Consider the following 16,360-nt stretch of genomic DNA (forward strand, 5'->3'; position numbering starts at 1 on the left):
TTCAAGTCCTAATAGCGACGCTATCTTCCACATTATTTATCACATTCAGGTTTCAAGGATACCGGTATAAATCTGGCGTTGATATCTTTGCATGGAGGGTCACTTAAACAATACGTTAACCGTCCCTTGTTGTAAGTAACTTATTCGGATAAGTAAATTTTATAAAAAATTATAAAAATTATTTTCAAAAACTATTCCTGAGATACTTTCAGTTTGAAAGCTTTAATAAAGTCAGGTATGGAAGAATTTCCTCCAGCCTCTTTTTTCTTTTCTTCTTTCTCTTCTTTTTCCCCTTCTTCTTCAACTCCTTCATCTTTTACCTGATGTAAAGCCAAATAAATAAAGGAAATAAAGTCAACTCAAAAAAATAAAGCGGAATTAAAGTCAATTTGGTCATTTAAAAATCTCCCCATTTTACCGTTAAATATGCTGTGGACCCCCTCATTCTGAAAAAGGTCATAACCCCGTGACTATCTACCTTAACCTAACCTTCATTTGAACAGTATAATCATGAGAGGTTGTCCTTCTTTAGAAAGGTGTCTAAATAGTAAATATCTATAGGAGAGGATGCCCCGCCCCCCCCCCTCCCCCCAAAATAAAATAGCTACCTTCATAATAACAGAGTTAAATTCCTCTATGGAAGACGAGGATAGAAAGTTAAACCAACGTTCTGGAATACGAGATAAAATGTCGTCTTCCAAAATACAGGTCACCTAAAATTAAGTGAGATAAGACGTTTTAGAGTTCTTTTTCTCGAAAATTCTAGGCTGGTCATGCTGCGGCTAGGAGCTGAGCTTAGCGGCGACAATTTTTGATACTAAAGCTGCGGCTAGGACAGGCAAATTTGCTAAGCGCTACGGTGACAGTCAACTGCGAGATATAATATGTGATTTTGAGGATGCCATTTTTTTTGTCTATTTTGTGAAGCTTAAAGAATGTGTCAAATCTTAACCTGGGATAATTAGAGAGATGAAAATTTCCCTGTATGATACTTAAAGGGACAGTGAAGGAAAAATGAAAGGGGGTATAGGCTGAAAGCTAATCACTTTAGCTCTTGATCGCGACCCATGAAATTTTTATCTGATGTTCCTGTCTCGAGAAACTGATATAAAACTGTGTTAAAATTATACGAAAATTCATATATGTAAAATTTAGAAAATCTGAAACTTAAATCACGTGATCAGAACTATCACCAATGGCAGAGCAGTATACTGGTCACGTGTCTCCGCCTGTATCACATGACCACTTTACTGCACTGCCATTGGTGGAATTTATGGTCAAGCAATACGGATGTATAAATAATATTATGAATGAAATCTATTGAAAATAGAAACAACAAATATAAAAGCAAAACTAAATCACAATAAGCTTTCTCTGGGATATCATCGTTTTCAGATTGGTTGCTTATTTGCTGAATATGATCTGTTTAAACCTACTACTTTTATACAAAATTGTATATATATTAATTTTCGAATAGATTTGACACAGTTTTATATCAATTTCTCGAGACAAGAACATCAGATATGACTTTCATGGGTCGAGATCAAGAGCTAAAGTGATTAGCTTTCAGCCTATACCCCCTTTCATGTTTCCTTTACTGTCCCTTTAAAGCAGATTTGGGGATTACAAATTGGCGTGGTTGCCATTCCTCCCTCCGTTGAGTGAACAGATATTCAGTGTTAATCCAGCGTTAAAATCTCTTTTACATGAATGGAAATATTGCAAAAATAGAAAAATGATACCTAGAAATGCTCCATATATAAATACTAAATATTTTTGTTCAAAATAAAAAAATTCAGTTTGGTTTGGCAAATATTATATGCAGAATAGGGTGACACACGAATGGGGTTAAAAAAAATGGTGTGCATAGGTTATATTTGGTGTCCAGTGTTGAATTCCCCCCCCCCCCCTCCCTATCCTTAACAAAAATCCAGATTTTTATCCTGAAACTACTTCCACCAAAGTTGATCAAGTTACAGCAAAAAATGTTTTTGCATTTGAATACGAAGGGTTGACATCACCCACAGATCCTATGCACCTTTTGATTTTATTACTTTCAGTTCTTCGTGCGTCACTCTATTGCAGAATCTTTCCTGCTTTCTGATATTTTTAAATTTCTAAATATACCAGGGAAAGATTTGACACCTTTTTTGAACAGGTTAAGATGCATTCGTTGAAAAATTGATCTTTAGACAATTGATAAAAAACATTAAAGATATTGAAGTAAAAAATTCCAACCTTAAAATCGAAAATCCAACTATATTCCTGGAGAAAAAATAAGGTCTCTTTGAAGTCCATAATTCTCTTCTTATGCTTGATTCTCATATTAATCTATCAGTTCTTCTAAATACAAACAATAAAGATGACTTTCGTTTTTAATTTTAATTTTTATCGAGCTATTAACACAATTACACATAAACAAAGTATTCTAAATAAGAAATTTCAAGAAGATGTAATAAAAAATATTTGGTAATAGGACTTTTTAAGAAGAGATTCTCAATTTTTTTATTGATTTCGATTTTCTGATTACAAATTCTGGCAATTTTCTATATTGTCTTTGCTGTCGCTTTAATAAAGAGACATCGATTAAAAATTTACAGTTTTTAAATCGAAAATCAATAATATCTGCGTCATCTTTGATCTAAAAAAGGTTAAACATGGAGGATTTCAGAGTAAAACGAAAAAAAACCTTTAATCCTATTTTAGTTCAATTTTAACAGTCCTATTTTAGATGTTATTTTTCGGGAAGAATGATGAAAATCCATTTTTGAACGATATACTTTTTTCAGTCTAAGTGCCGTTAAGTGTGGCCCTATTTGTCCCTTATTTTCTGCTCATTTTTTCTGAAAAAAAAAATTAAAAATCTATTTCTCTATATTATTATTAGTCCTGTGAAATATACAATAAGGTCACAAAATTTTGTGTATTTATAATAAAATAAATTTGATAAGAAATAATTTCAACATGACGAACTAACTCATATAATTCAATACTTTACAGAAACATGAACAAACAAAATAACGTGTATCGTCTTGTAAATTAACATCATGATTCGTCGAAATGTTATTAATCATTATTTTTTTTTTATATTTCAGCCTTATTTGTTCTACCTGGAAATTTTCTCATTGGGAAGAATGCTTTAAAGGAGTAAGTTTTTTTCTGAAAATTTTTTTTCATGAAAAAAAAATGAACAAGGAACGATTGAGTTATAAAGGTATTGTTGAGCAGAGGCAAAAAAGCTTAACGTTAAATCGAAAACTCCCATTTCTCAAAATCATTCATGGTGAAAAGGTGAAATTTTTCCAGTATTGTTATGCCACAATTAAAAACAAAATAGGATTCTTTCATAAGTTCAACATTGTTCAACATTATGCAATAAATTAAATTCTTTATTTCTTATAAATATGTAAATAATGAAATGTTTTGACTATGCTAACATACTTATAAAAAACAATAAGAAAAGTAGAACAATATTACTGCTTGCTCCGATCTTGTTCACACTGTTACAGAGGTTTCCTTCGCAGAAACAAACTGATACATCAAACAATTCTTTAGCCTGCCTGTAGCAACCTGATTGTATCGGATTCCCATTCCAGTTAGTATCCACCCCTTTCCCACAGAAGGATGTGAAGTAATCCATCTCTCCACTCCGGGTATACCTTGAGTACTTGATGCAAACCTCTCCGGTATTCTTCTTACAGTAGAGATCAGCAACATTACAAGATCCACTCGCTTCACACTTTTCCACCACATCGGTCATATTAGGCCCGTTGTTAGCGTTAGGCCCGATGGTGACTATAAAGGGTGGGTTACAAGGATGTACTGGATAGTAGTCTGCACAGGTTGGATTGTCTACTGATGTCTTACCAATCCATGTTAAACTGTAGCAGTCAGTTTCAGTAGCGTTTACACTGGAAGCTATTAACAGGTTTCCATTGTCATCTGTTAAACGGTATTTAAGTGTTCTTTTTCCAAGTAGAGAGTATGTTAGAAAAGCAAGGATGATAAGAGGCTTCATGTACATGATGATTGATGCTAGGTGTTAACTACCTAACTGCCTTATCTTAGGATTGTCCTATACGAGTGTAATCTAAGTGGAATTTTTGTTATCTTTATAGTTTTATACAGGAGGCGAATATTTATAAAAATGAATCAGGGGGGAAGGGTGTTCTCGAAGCTTTAAAATAAAAAATTAAATATGATATTCAGATTTTCAAGCTTTTTTTCTCTACTTGCCCCCAACGAAAACATTATAAGAAATTATATTTCTTTAAAATCCTATCGACTAGACAAGTAAAAAAAATAATACACCGGGGGATATACTGGTTTCGGAATTTCACTTTTTTGAAAACTATTTACTTTTGTTAATTTCTAGCAGATTTTTTATCGCTAAATATTTCCAAATAACAAATTTCCAGATAAAATACACTAAAGAATGTATGTTTCTAATTTTCAGGAATTGATTCTTGAATTTAATAAAAAAAATAATTCAAATTTTTTACAGATTACAAAATATTTTTTGTAGAACTGAGTTTAGAGTTAGACATGTTTGCTCCCACCTCCACTGCCCCAACCTCTGCCCCGCCCTAGGCTAGGGGTACGTCCACCATTGCTGTCACTTCTGTCTACGCCACGCCCTCGACCACGCCCGTCACCAGAACTAGGAGCCTCAATCTCATCACTAGAAAAGGTGAGAGGTATTTTAGATCCTTTAAGAAAAGCAGTGCTTAGGATCCGGATCCAGAAAAATATGCGGATCCACGGATGCGGATTCATATCAACCAAAGACTCAAAACTCAAATCTAAACTGTTAAAAAAAAGCGAGATTATCAAAAATATCTTAATCTCTAAATGGTTCATCAAGTTTTCGTATGAAAATAACGAAAAATCCGAGGTAAAATAATTTTAAAATTCTTATTCTGTTTAAAAATAAGTAAATGTTCATGGTCTATTTGCGGATCTAGGATCCGGATCCGCATCAAAATTAAATGGATCATAAACACTGAATGATAAGAGTGGAATTTCCTAATCACACCGGGTTTCTTTAATCCGTTGTCTGAAAAACACATAGAAAGATATCGTTCTTTTTTTGGCTGAAAATGTTTTGAATTATATTCTGTGCTCAGTAAATGCGCAAGTCAAATTTCAGATAGAAGAATAAGGACATCTCATCAGACACAGGTTAAAAGGGTACAGTTGTGAACTGGATATGTCGATTTATGAATGCAAGGCCAATTAAAAAGATTTTTTAAATCCCAAAGATGGCAAGTTTTATTTTTGAGAAAATCCACGAAATGTAAAAGAAAACTTGCATGCCGGTATAAAATTTTACTTTTTAATTTTAATTTGCCTCAGATCAAACAAAGTCCTCTCAAAATTGAATACAATATTTAATTTTACCTGTTATCTAACAGGAGACAACCAATATTCATCTCAATTTCCTGGAGAGAAAATATTTTACAATTTATTTTCCTACAGTTGGAACCATAGCACTGTGGAATCAAAAGACGACTTTTAGTGTAAATAATTCAACGGAAAACACGTGTTCCACTTATTAAAATGATTATTAAGTTTCTGGTAGAAATATTTGCTTTATAAAGGCATCAAATACAAAAAGATTTATTAAAAGCTTCCTATTCCACAGTTTTCTGAGTTCAACTATACAAAAACCAACTCTTTGGCAATATTAGATTTATGTGATTTATTATGAGGACTTTCTAATCCTTACATTTGTAAATTTTAATCCTGATATCGAAGAACAAAAGTTTAACATACCAAAGGTGTACATCATCACTTATCACTATCAGGTTGCAAAGATATAGGGATAAAAAATGTGTTACGTTCCTTTTTTAACATTTAGGAAAATTCATAATCCCTCAAGAACGAGATAAATCTAAAAAGAATTCACCTTTAACTTGTCCTCCATAATATCGAAGGATCTTGAATGTAAATTAGGCTCAGGTACGTCTACAGCTTTCAGCAGGGGTCTCCCAACATCCCCCTGCAGAACATCACTTCTTCCTTCCCCCGCATTGATCCTTGCACCAGGGACCGGATCTGGGCATCTGTTCTCATCTTGCTCCAGATATCCATTGCTAGGATCATTCCAATATCCTTCTGGATACATCATGCCAGGATCTGAGCATACTGGATATCCTTCATTCGCATATATCCCAGAATAAATCGGTTCAGGAACTAAACCGGGTTGTGGATAGAACTGCATGGGCGCAGGAAAGAAGTTACCTTGGTTTGACACATTATAGGCATTAGGTGCCATCATCTGACCATAAGGCGCAACATTTGGTGTCATATATTGGCCATATGGAGTCACTTCATGGACATAAGATGCCCCATATTGATTGCTGGGAGCAACATAAGCACAGGAAGGTACTTGAAACTGATTGGAGGGAACCTGATGGTGACTTGATGAGGCAAGGTATCGGTTTGCTGTAACGGAACTTTGAATGCCATGCAACGGATATAGAGGTGGGACTGCATTGAAGTGACTTTTGTATCGATGCAAATTATGTGAGTTGTTTTCATGTTGATAAGAATTTAAATGTGAACCTAATTCAGAGGGTTCATCTTGAGATTTAGAGGCAAATTTTTCAGACTAAGATGCTATATAAGCAAATTTTATGGACTAAGATACTTTAAGTGGGAGGTTTTATAGTTCAAGATACTATTTCGAGGCAGATTTTATGTATTATAGGAACTGTAGACGTAATTTAAGGTAATTCTGCATTAATAAAGTGGTCTGTCCGATTCAGGGTTAATCTATGATTTTTTTTGAAATTTATTTTACCTTTTAATTGTTTTCTCCATAAAAGTGACACGCAGATTTCTAGCTACAGAAGTAATCGGGAAAATTGTGGGAACTGAAAACTTTTTAATCTAGAAAACGACTATATCTTCCACACTATTAATCAGATATAAAATTCAAGGGTACAGAATGTCACTTGAAATTACAACAGTCCCTTTAATATATTGATTAGACAGATTTTTATGGTTTAAGATACTATTTTTGGCAGATTTTATGGATTATGTCAATGTGGCAGATTTAAAAAAAAATATTTTTCTAGTGACATATTTTGTTATACTAAAAATTAACCCTAGATGAGCCCCTGACCTGGTTGGATTCTATCGTTTTGTAATGCCTGCAGGTGATTAGATTGAACAGATTGCCTATGATTGGATGATTGGATTAGGTTACGATGTGTAGGATTGGATGGTTGGATTAGGTTAGCATGGGTAGGATTGGATGGTTGGATTAGGTTACCATGCGTAGGATTTAACTTGGTTGGCTGATATTCACCATTATCCCAGTTTTCAGAGGCTACTACCTCCTCACTACGGGTCTGAACAATTATTTTTAAGTATAAGGTTAAAATATATTACAGGGGTGTTTGTTTTTCTAAAAAAAATATTTCCTTCCTCCAACCTTTAAGTGTAAATAATTTGTCCCCCAGAAGTTAGGTATGTTTGCACGGAGCGCTACTTTTTTCGGTTTTATTTCATGTCCAATTTTACAATTTTTCCCCAGATATTCACCCCCCTTAATTCTTAATAATATAAAACCCTGAAGTTAATTTATCTAATTTAGTATTTTCAAACTAGAAATAATACTAATCTTAATCTTAATCTTTCTTAATGATGCGATGAATGAGGAATAAGAGAAAGAATTCAAATTTCTTCATTCGATTTAAAATAAGTCTCAACAATTCAAAAGTAATGAGCTCAATCACGCTCACGTGTTCAAGTGGTACGAATAGCTATTTAATCCAAAATCTTAAAACTAAAAACAAGTTAAAGTATTAGAGCAACACGAAGCTCCCTAAATTATTCTATACCTGTACAATAGCTTCTCTCCAGGAAGGAGTGACCTCCCTTCTACTTGAAGTCGTCTTCATAACTTCCAACCTCCCGGGGCATTCACTCATATGGGATTCCATCTCAGCTGAAGCATGTCAAATTCACAATGGTACTCTTTAAACTTTTATTTGATTAATAATGTGAAAGATATCGATGTCTCTATTCTAGCTTAAAGGGACTGTAAAGGAAAAATGAAAGGGGGTATAGGCTGAAAGCTAATCACTTTAGCTCTTGATCGCGACCCATGAAAGTTTTATCTGATGTTCCTGTCTCGAGAAATTGATATAAAACGGTGTTAAAATTATACGAAAGTTCATATATGTAAAATTTAGAAAATCTTAAACTTAAATCATGTGACCAGAACTATCACCAATGGCAGAGCAGTATAATGGTCACATGTCTCCGCCTGTATCACGTGACCACTTTACTGCACTGCCATTGGTGGAATTTCTGGTCAAGCAATACGGACATATAAATAATAATATGAATTAAATCTTTAAAAAATAGAAATAACAAATATAAAATTAGAATTGGAGTAAAACTAAGTTACAATTAGCTTTCTCTGGGATATCATCGCGTTTTCAGATTGGTTGCATATTTGCTGAATTTGATCTTTTTAAAGCACTACTTTTATACAAAATTGTATATATATTAATTTTCATATAAATTTGACAAAGTTGTAAATCAGTTTCTCGAGGTAGCCACATCAGATATAACTTTCATGGGTCGCGATCGAGAGCTAAAGTAATTAGCTTTCAGCCTATACCCCCTTTCATTTTTCCTTTACAGTCCCTTTAAACAGTGAAGCGTTTAATACTAACAATTTCTTAACAAGTAGGTTAAAGAAAGAAGAATTTTATTCAGCTGTAAACTGTTATTGACTATTTATCTTAAAGCACAGCCGTCTCCTCGTACAAATTAATACAATGAGAACGACTTTCGATCCCAATTTTTGATTGCTTCCAGCATCAATACACATGGAAACAACGAAAAGCTGTCAAATACATTCTCTTTGCATTACTTTAAAAAGAGCTTGTTAGAAATCAAAACACAATAGAAAAGTCCTCTTCATTGTATTGATATAAACGCTGACCACTGTACTCTAAAAGGAATCTCCAATACAACATGCAGAGTACAGACACAGAATTCACAAATGCAAATAAAACGCAATAAAATGAGTACCTTGAGGAAGACGATGATTGGCATCGAAGGGACAAACTTGATAATTTGACACGGCATTATACATTGGATGACCGGGCCCCTAAATCAAAAAATTATTATTCTCTTTAATGAAGAAAAAGTGGAGAATTCTGATAATAAAGATTGCAATGAATCCATAATCTATATAGTAAAACAAGACATTCGTATATATATGTTGCCTATAGCCGGCCAAACGGCTGGACCGATTGGGCTGAAATTTTTTGTGGACACTCATAGGTGGCCGGGGGGTGTTATAGGCTAAAAAATCGAATTTTTTTTTTAATTTTTTTTTCTTTCAATTTTTTTTTTCCACGGGCAAAGCCAGGCCCTTCCAACTAGTGATAATTAAATTTCAAACAAGTTTGGTTAGCTTCCCAGTTACTATATTTTTCTTTAAATAACAGCAAAATCGAATTGATAAATTTTAGATTCCAATCTATTTATGATAGCAATTTAACGATGGCAATCTTGATCTGATTAAAATTATTAGAAAGATTCTGATTGATAGGTTTCTGTCTAGACCAATTTACATATGCTAAGAAAATCTGGCATATCACCTTTTCGTCATATCAGGGTCACCACTTTACCATTTCTACGTGAATTACAGTTTAAAACCAATTTTAATGACTGAGTATATAACTCTACAATTTCAACAACTAGATACCATTAATTTTTACACAAAAACTATCTTGATGGTGGATTTTTTCCTGCGAAGAAAAAGACGAAATTTGTCTTTTCAGTCTCATGCTTTGTGGATAACCATGTACTTGGCATAATATGTCTAATTCTTCTAACAGTACCCCCCCCCCTCTCAATCTCATTCCTACCTACCAAAACTCAGCATAATTTCATATCAACTTTCAGGGTATGTTATGAAAAACAAAACTTTGTAGAGTGAGATCCTGAAAACTTTTGAAGAGGAAGGCGACTTTTAGACTCAAGTCTGACTTTAAAAAGTCCAATGAACATGAGACACAACAATAGTAGAGTTTAAACATGTAGTAAAAACAAATACTCCATAACAAGTTCTCGAAACGTATCTATCCAGGTACAATCCGTGCACTGTCAGGGTCAACCAGGAAACAGCCCACCTGGCTCTAAATCCCACACAGGGACTCAAGCTTAGCTATCCAACAAGCTATTAGTTCCACCAGGACACAACCCAACTAGCTCTAAATGCCACACAGAGACCCAAGCGTAGCTATCCAACAAGCTATTAGTTCAGTGCTCTAAATGCCACACAGGGACACAAGCCTAGCTATCCAACAAGCTATATATCGATCCCAAACTACAGGTCCAACAGATCCAACGCCTTAAATGCCACACAGGCCTTAGCCTAGCTATATAACAAGCTATATGTCGATCCCAAATGATGGGGACAATCCGAATGCCACACAAGGACACAAGCCTAGCTATCAACAAGCTATATATCAATCCCAAATGATGGGGACGATCCGACCTGCTTATCAAAACAGGGGTTCAGTCAAGCTATCCACAACCTAGATATCAATCCAAAACAACAGGGACAATCCACCTGAATACAAGCTTCAGGGTTTAAGGTTTACTCTCACGCAATAGACAATGCGGAGTTTATCTATAAACTAAACTTTATTTGAAATTTTATGCCACCAGAGATGGAATTTAAAGAATTATAGCCGCGGTTTAAATCTTCCAAAACCCGGTTTAAATTAAGCGCCGGCTCAAATCTTGAAACATTTGATACAATTTTAAGTGGAACCAACCATATTTAAGCCGCAGCTTAAATTTAAACCGCCGCTCAACTTCTTTAAATTCGGCCAAAGAAAACATTAATTGATGAAGTTGAAATTCATACGATGTTATCTATATCACATAATTAAGACAATCATATCATGTATTTGTTGCACAGTTAAAGTTTAATGTACGTATTTTTAAGATTAGAGAGAATAGATATAACGCAGTTAAGCTATCTCCGCCCATGTTTATAGCACAATTTAAGTTTGTCGAATGATGTTAGCTAATCATGCTAAGTATTCAATTGAAACGCAGTTTCAATGAAAAATGTCATTATGTCTAAGTTTACAACATTAAATCATTGTAATATACATTATACAACGTACTGCAGGTTTACAGAATATAATGTTTCCACGATTTTTGCTACAAACAGACATATTTGTTTTATAAAGTGATTCAAGTTATTATTAAACTATTTGCTTTGTACTAACATCCAATACACTTAAGATTTGCTCTAATGTCGTCTTCTTAATCCACAGTTTATTGGTTCTTACTGTATAACAATTCATTAATAATTCATGAAAATTATGAATAAAAAATTAAACCTTATTTAGTATATCTCTCCTGCATCTGATAAGATGAGCCTGCATCTTCTCTTCTCTCACAAGATGATCAGGGTTATAAGGACACAACTAAATATCAATGAATGTATATGCTGTATATGCTGTTTGTGTGCACCCTTTAAACAAAAGTGTAAAATTCTGACAATTTTCTCTATTGTATCAAGTTTTCGCAGCAAAAATGCGAATGGGTAAAATTGTATTAAGTCAGCCACCTCATGGAAGTCATTGTAATGGATTTTAATAAAGTTTTGCACACAGCTAACGTATATGAGATATAGTTATTAGTTAAATCCTCTGATTCATGATTCATAAAAAATGGAGTTAAACTGTAAGTATAAAACTGATTTATTTCTTTGATTTTGAGCTAATTTCAACCAAATCGCATGCAAAACTGCATTATTTCTGGGTAAGATTGAACTTCTCAGTAAATACAAAACATTTATAGAGAAGATCAACATCAGCACTAAGCAAGTTTGTACAAATAGCAGTTTAGGTAAATTTATCAACTATTGCCCTAGGGAGCAAGTATTTGCGGACAGGAAGCCATACGGGTGCAACTAGGGTTTCCAAGGTAAATGGATTTTAATTGCGCACAAATGCGGGCCCTGTAATTTCCTCGCAATTCCGCACAATACCGGAACTGCTGCGCAACGGAATTCCGATTGGAAACCTTAGGTGCAGCATGCCTTCACAGCCTCGTATGTATATAATCCTTCAGTTAGAGGTTTACCTTTTCATTTTCAAAATTAGAAGGAAGTCCATACCGGCCGAGATGGTCCCTGGCCGTCGATTGCTGGTTCTGTTCATTATACCGGCGTGGTTTTTCTTTCTCGTGCATTTAACAAGTTTTTATTTCTGAAAAAAATGGCATAAATAAAAAAATATGCATAAAAATCTCAAAAACAATCTCGTCTTAACCCATGCAATAAGTTACATACCAGATAGATATGACAAATAATTAAGGAGATAGGAAAAAGGAAAAAGAAATAAAGAAATGGGGACAAGGTGAAACAGACAAAAGAAGAAAAGGAGAAAGAAGAAAACAAGGAGAGATGAAATAAAGTGAAGAAGGAGAAAACAGAAGGAAAAGAAAGAGAGAAGAAAAAAGGGATGAAGGAAGGAGACAAGAAGTAAAAGAAAAACGGAGAGAACAAGATAGTTGGAAAGGAATAAGGATTTAGGACAGAAAAAATGAAAAGCTGGGAGAGAAGCAAAATAGAAGACAAATGAGAAAATGGGAAAAGAAAATTAAGAACAAGAGAGAAGGAATGCAGAGGTATATATTTTCATGAATTATTTTTGAAAAATGAAAAATTGGACATTAACTGGCAAGTTTTCCACCCTTTTTTGATACTTGAAACACTAATTTTTAAGGAATAATTGCGACATGATTTTTCAAGAGAATATTACACCCCTGACGGAAGGAAGTAGGTAACAGTTTACAATGACTAGGAGACAAAAGAATTCAAGGTTTTAGATGATTCTTCAATCTTGTTCGTCTCAACAACATTCGTCTCCGATCCGTTCGTCTCCAATCCGTTCGACTCCGATCCGTTCGAGTTGTTTTTCTCTAGGTTTAGGTTGGACTCGTCCACCTAAAAATTGATATTCTTGGTTGATCTAATACAGTGATGACCAGAAAACTCTGCAATAGGAAGAAGACTTTAAGAATTAGAAATAGAAGGTATACCATTTAAAAGTCCAATTAGCATGATATACAGCAATTGTGCCGTGAAAACAGATCCAGATCACTACATTAGTGATTTAATATGTGTATGGAAAAAATTGCTTTGTAACAACATCAAATAAACTGAAGTACTGCATTAGTGTCGTCTTCCTCTTCCATCGTTTTCTGGTTATCACTGTACTTTATATTTTTTCTTCATGAATTCAAACCTAAGGGGGGGGGGGCCACAGGGAGGATTTTAAAAATTAGACCTCTATCTTATATGGTTAAGGTGCAAGGGAGGATTTTAAAAAAGTTCAAAAAGTACGTTACGTTGGAAAAATTAAAAACCATTTATGAATTTTTTTAACACCGACCCGTGACTGTCCTCCATTCTACCCTATGCATCAAAAACAAAATTAAAAAGTGAAGAATGTCTTATGCTCTAATGTCAGTCGTTTTTTAGTTATTTTAAAAAACCATAGGGAGGGGGGGAAACACCCCCCCCCCCCCCACCTTAAATCGAGATAGGGTTTAACAGTTTAGATACAGAATACATTTTGTTTATAATTTATAAAAGCAAAGGTCAAGGTTTACGACATCAGGTTGAAAGGATATCAGTATTTACAATTAAAGTCAGCTAAGATTAAAGAGAGTACATTAGTTTTGTTTTTGTTTTCTTATTGTGTTTTTTTTCTGGGATAACCCCTTAATCTTGCTTGATACAGAATAATTTTGTTTTAGAATCGTTTGCATAATTTGATAAAATCAAATACTATTAGAAATTTCTCTCAGCATGAGAAGCCTATTTTCGTTTGAAAACTATATTTTCTAGAATTTCACCCGGATCCTTCTTTGATAAAGGATTTTTACGAAATCATTTTGACGACTTTGCAATTTTGTAACTCTACTAGTTTCCAGTTCACTCCTCTGTATGCCGAGGCCATTAGCACCTTATCAGGGTTCAGTCATGTGTTTGTTGTCTATTCTGAACCAATAAAAATAGTATAGCGGTAACAACTATCTTTCTGTCTATCTCATTATCCAATTAGAGTTATGACTCCTTCAATCGGCGCTATCAGTAAATGGAAATATTTACTTCTACTGAAGCTATAGTGAGTTTATACCTAAGAAAATTTCATAAAGTAATCACAAACTTTTGTTTTTATTTGTGAATTTTCTTAAAAATTAAAATTGAATTTAGTCGGACAGGCAATTAAAAAACCGGCTATATACTTTCCCATGGGGTTATTTGAGTTAAAATTTTGGTTCGATTGGTCGATTATTAGACACAAACAAACTGACAGCCAAATAAATATATTTTTTAAACTAAAATTTTGTAAAAATTGTGGACCTTGCTTAAAGATTTTAAAGATTTTTAATAAAATAAATTAAAGTTTAAAAAATTAAGTTCGAAAAATAATTTTTTCAGAATTGTAATTTTTAATCAAACCTCTACTTTAAGAATAGATTTTTCACGAAGTTTGTGACGATAATGATTATATTTTAAACATGACCCGGTAAATTAAAATTTTTAACAAGAAACAAAGGCTGTGACGTTCAATGTTAATCAATAAGATTTTTAACAATAGATTTCCCATTTTAGATTGAATTTTATTTTTAATAACATAATTTTCATTAATTTTAAAGAAAAGAGGATGGGAAGAAAGACTTGCATATACAGTTGTTGTCCTAAAGCACTAATTAATTTTAATTCGTACTCTTGCTATTTTTGATTTGACAAAAATACAAAGTTGATGTTTATTGTTTAAGTTGTAGTTTCATTTGTTTAAAGTTTACTTTTTCTGTTAAAAACCAACATTTTGTGTGAATATCGAACTATCAAAAGTATTTCAAAGTTTTGAACAAAAAATTTCTAAAACACTAATATTTCATAATACTTGTTCAAATTCGTGACCCATGTAGAAGTTAAATTCAAAAACAGGATTTAAATTATTTTTTATTAAGAAATTTACATATTTTTTTGTTCTGCTCGAAAATACTTAAAAAGTTCCAATTTTACAAGGAATGTTAAATACAAAAATTAACAATTTATATGCTTAAGGATAAAATTTACTGAAATGATAAATATATTATGCATATGCATATATTATATTATTATGAATGAATGTCGCCTATTTTTCCTTAATTTTGCACTTAACTTAACTTTGTAAAACTGTATATTTTTCTCAACAAATTAGATATAGGTTTAGATAACTTGAGTTTGTGGCAAAAACTCAATTCCTTTAAACTATCATTGTAAATATATTTTTGTGTATATATCCATGTATATTTTTTATCAGTTTATATTAATAAATCTGTATATTAAAAACATGAATTTTTAACGATGCCAAGAAAAACTTTTTTTTAAAAATTGTATTTTTATACCAGGATTTAGAAACGGAAAATAGTGAGACAAGATAAGTTTAACAAGAAAAACAAAATTCGACGATGTTATAAAAAGTCATGTATTTAATATAATAATTTAATACCGCATAATTCGTAATACGTTAAATTCAAACAACTATGTTTCTATCACATACAACTACATTCACTGCATTTTTGTAGAAAATTAATTATTTTCATATTTCATGAAGCTTTTTTAGGTTCTTAAAATGTATAAATACATCCCAATTTAGATTAAAAATATAAATCAACCAAAAAAAACAAAAGGTTCAACTATTTCCATGAAAAATTGTTAAAATATTGGGATGTTTAACCAAAATATTAATTTTTCATACTGCCACACTCCTCTTCCGCTTTAGTAATTGTAAATTGGCTGTACAGTTCAAAGTAGAACTGCAAAGGTTGACCCATCTCAGATATTCAATTGGACACCGGTGCCTGGCACAATTGGAGTAAGAAATAGAAGGTTAAATTCAAACTGAAGAAACCAAACGCATTTCGCCCTGGTTAGTTCAGCTGCTGAGTGGTAATCAATATATCTCTAAAGATGTTGAGGAAACATTTTTAAAAATAAATCTGTTAAGAATAGAAACTCCTTTTATACAGATAAAAACGACACTATTTCTACATTTTTCTGGTTTCCATTTTTCAGAACCACCATATCAATAGCTAGCTGAAGGGCACGGCGTTGCCCGTGGAAAAAAAAATTTGAAAAAAAGTTCGATTTTTTTTGCCCATAACACCCTCGGCCACCCATGAGTGTCCACATACGAATGACTTGTTTTATTATATAGATAACTATATGTTTTCAATATTTAAAAAACTACTTAAACAGTTTTTACGACGAAAGGTTAGTACTAATTTTCATAAATTGTTATAA

The 16,360-nt window shown here is 32.9% G+C and overlaps 1 protein-coding gene across 5 annotated transcripts; it reads right to left on the reverse strand.

The window, feature by feature from the left end:
• Nucleotides 1-299: 299 nt before the first annotated feature.
• On the reverse strand, nucleotides 300-12,441 carry LOC111715498 (uncharacterized). 5 transcript variants are annotated; one of them, XR_002768240.1, is made up of 12 exons: nucleotides 12,139-12,441; nucleotides 11,391-11,477; nucleotides 9,055-9,133; nucleotides 7,851-7,957; nucleotides 7,130-7,358; nucleotides 5,909-6,567; nucleotides 5,401-5,441; nucleotides 4,428-4,681; nucleotides 2,781-3,110; nucleotides 2,239-2,343; nucleotides 609-713; nucleotides 300-320 (listed from the first exon to the last, which is right to left on the reverse strand). XR_002768240.1 is itself a non-coding variant. In XM_023490830.1 (8 exons), exons 1-8 carry the CDS (start codon nucleotides 12,244-12,246, stop codon nucleotides 4,540-4,542), a joined length of 1,452 nt encoding a protein of 483 aa, XP_023346598.1. In that variant the 5' UTR covers nucleotides 12,247-12,441; the 3' UTR covers nucleotides 3,374-4,539. The 5 variants fall into 5 exon arrangements, 1 of the variants encoding a protein (XP_023346598.1); XR_002768241.1 differs by having other exon boundaries at nucleotides 4,409-4,681; XR_002768242.1 differs by lacking the exons at nucleotides 300-320; nucleotides 609-713; nucleotides 2,239-2,343 and having other exon boundaries at nucleotides 2,866-3,096.
• Between the last annotated feature and the right edge of the window lie 3,919 nt (nucleotides 12,442-16,360).

Source organism: Eurytemora carolleeae, unplaced genomic scaffold (genome assembly GCF_000591075.1).
Source record: "Eurytemora carolleeae unplaced genomic scaffold, Eaff_2.0 scaffold1331, whole genome shotgun sequence".
Taxonomy (NCBI): domain Eukaryota; kingdom Metazoa; phylum Arthropoda; class Copepoda; order Calanoida; family Temoridae; genus Eurytemora; species Eurytemora carolleeae.

What these genes read in the sequence shown, in the direction of transcription:
- LOC111715498 (XM_023490830.1), bottom strand. Translation starts at nt 12,246, where the DNA reads ATGCACGAGAAAGAAAAACCACGCCGGTATAATGAACAGAACCAGCAA. An exon ending in CTAATTTTGAAAATGAAAAG is followed by an intron (nt 11,478 to 12,138) that starts GTAAACCTCTAA and finishes ATTGATATTTAG; the next exon opens with TTGTGTCCTTATAACCCTGA. An exon ending in TTATGGAGGACAAGTTAAAG is followed by an intron (nt 5,442 to 5,908) that starts GTGAATTCTTTT and finishes TTTTCTCTCCAG; the next exon opens with GAAATTGAGATGAATATTGG.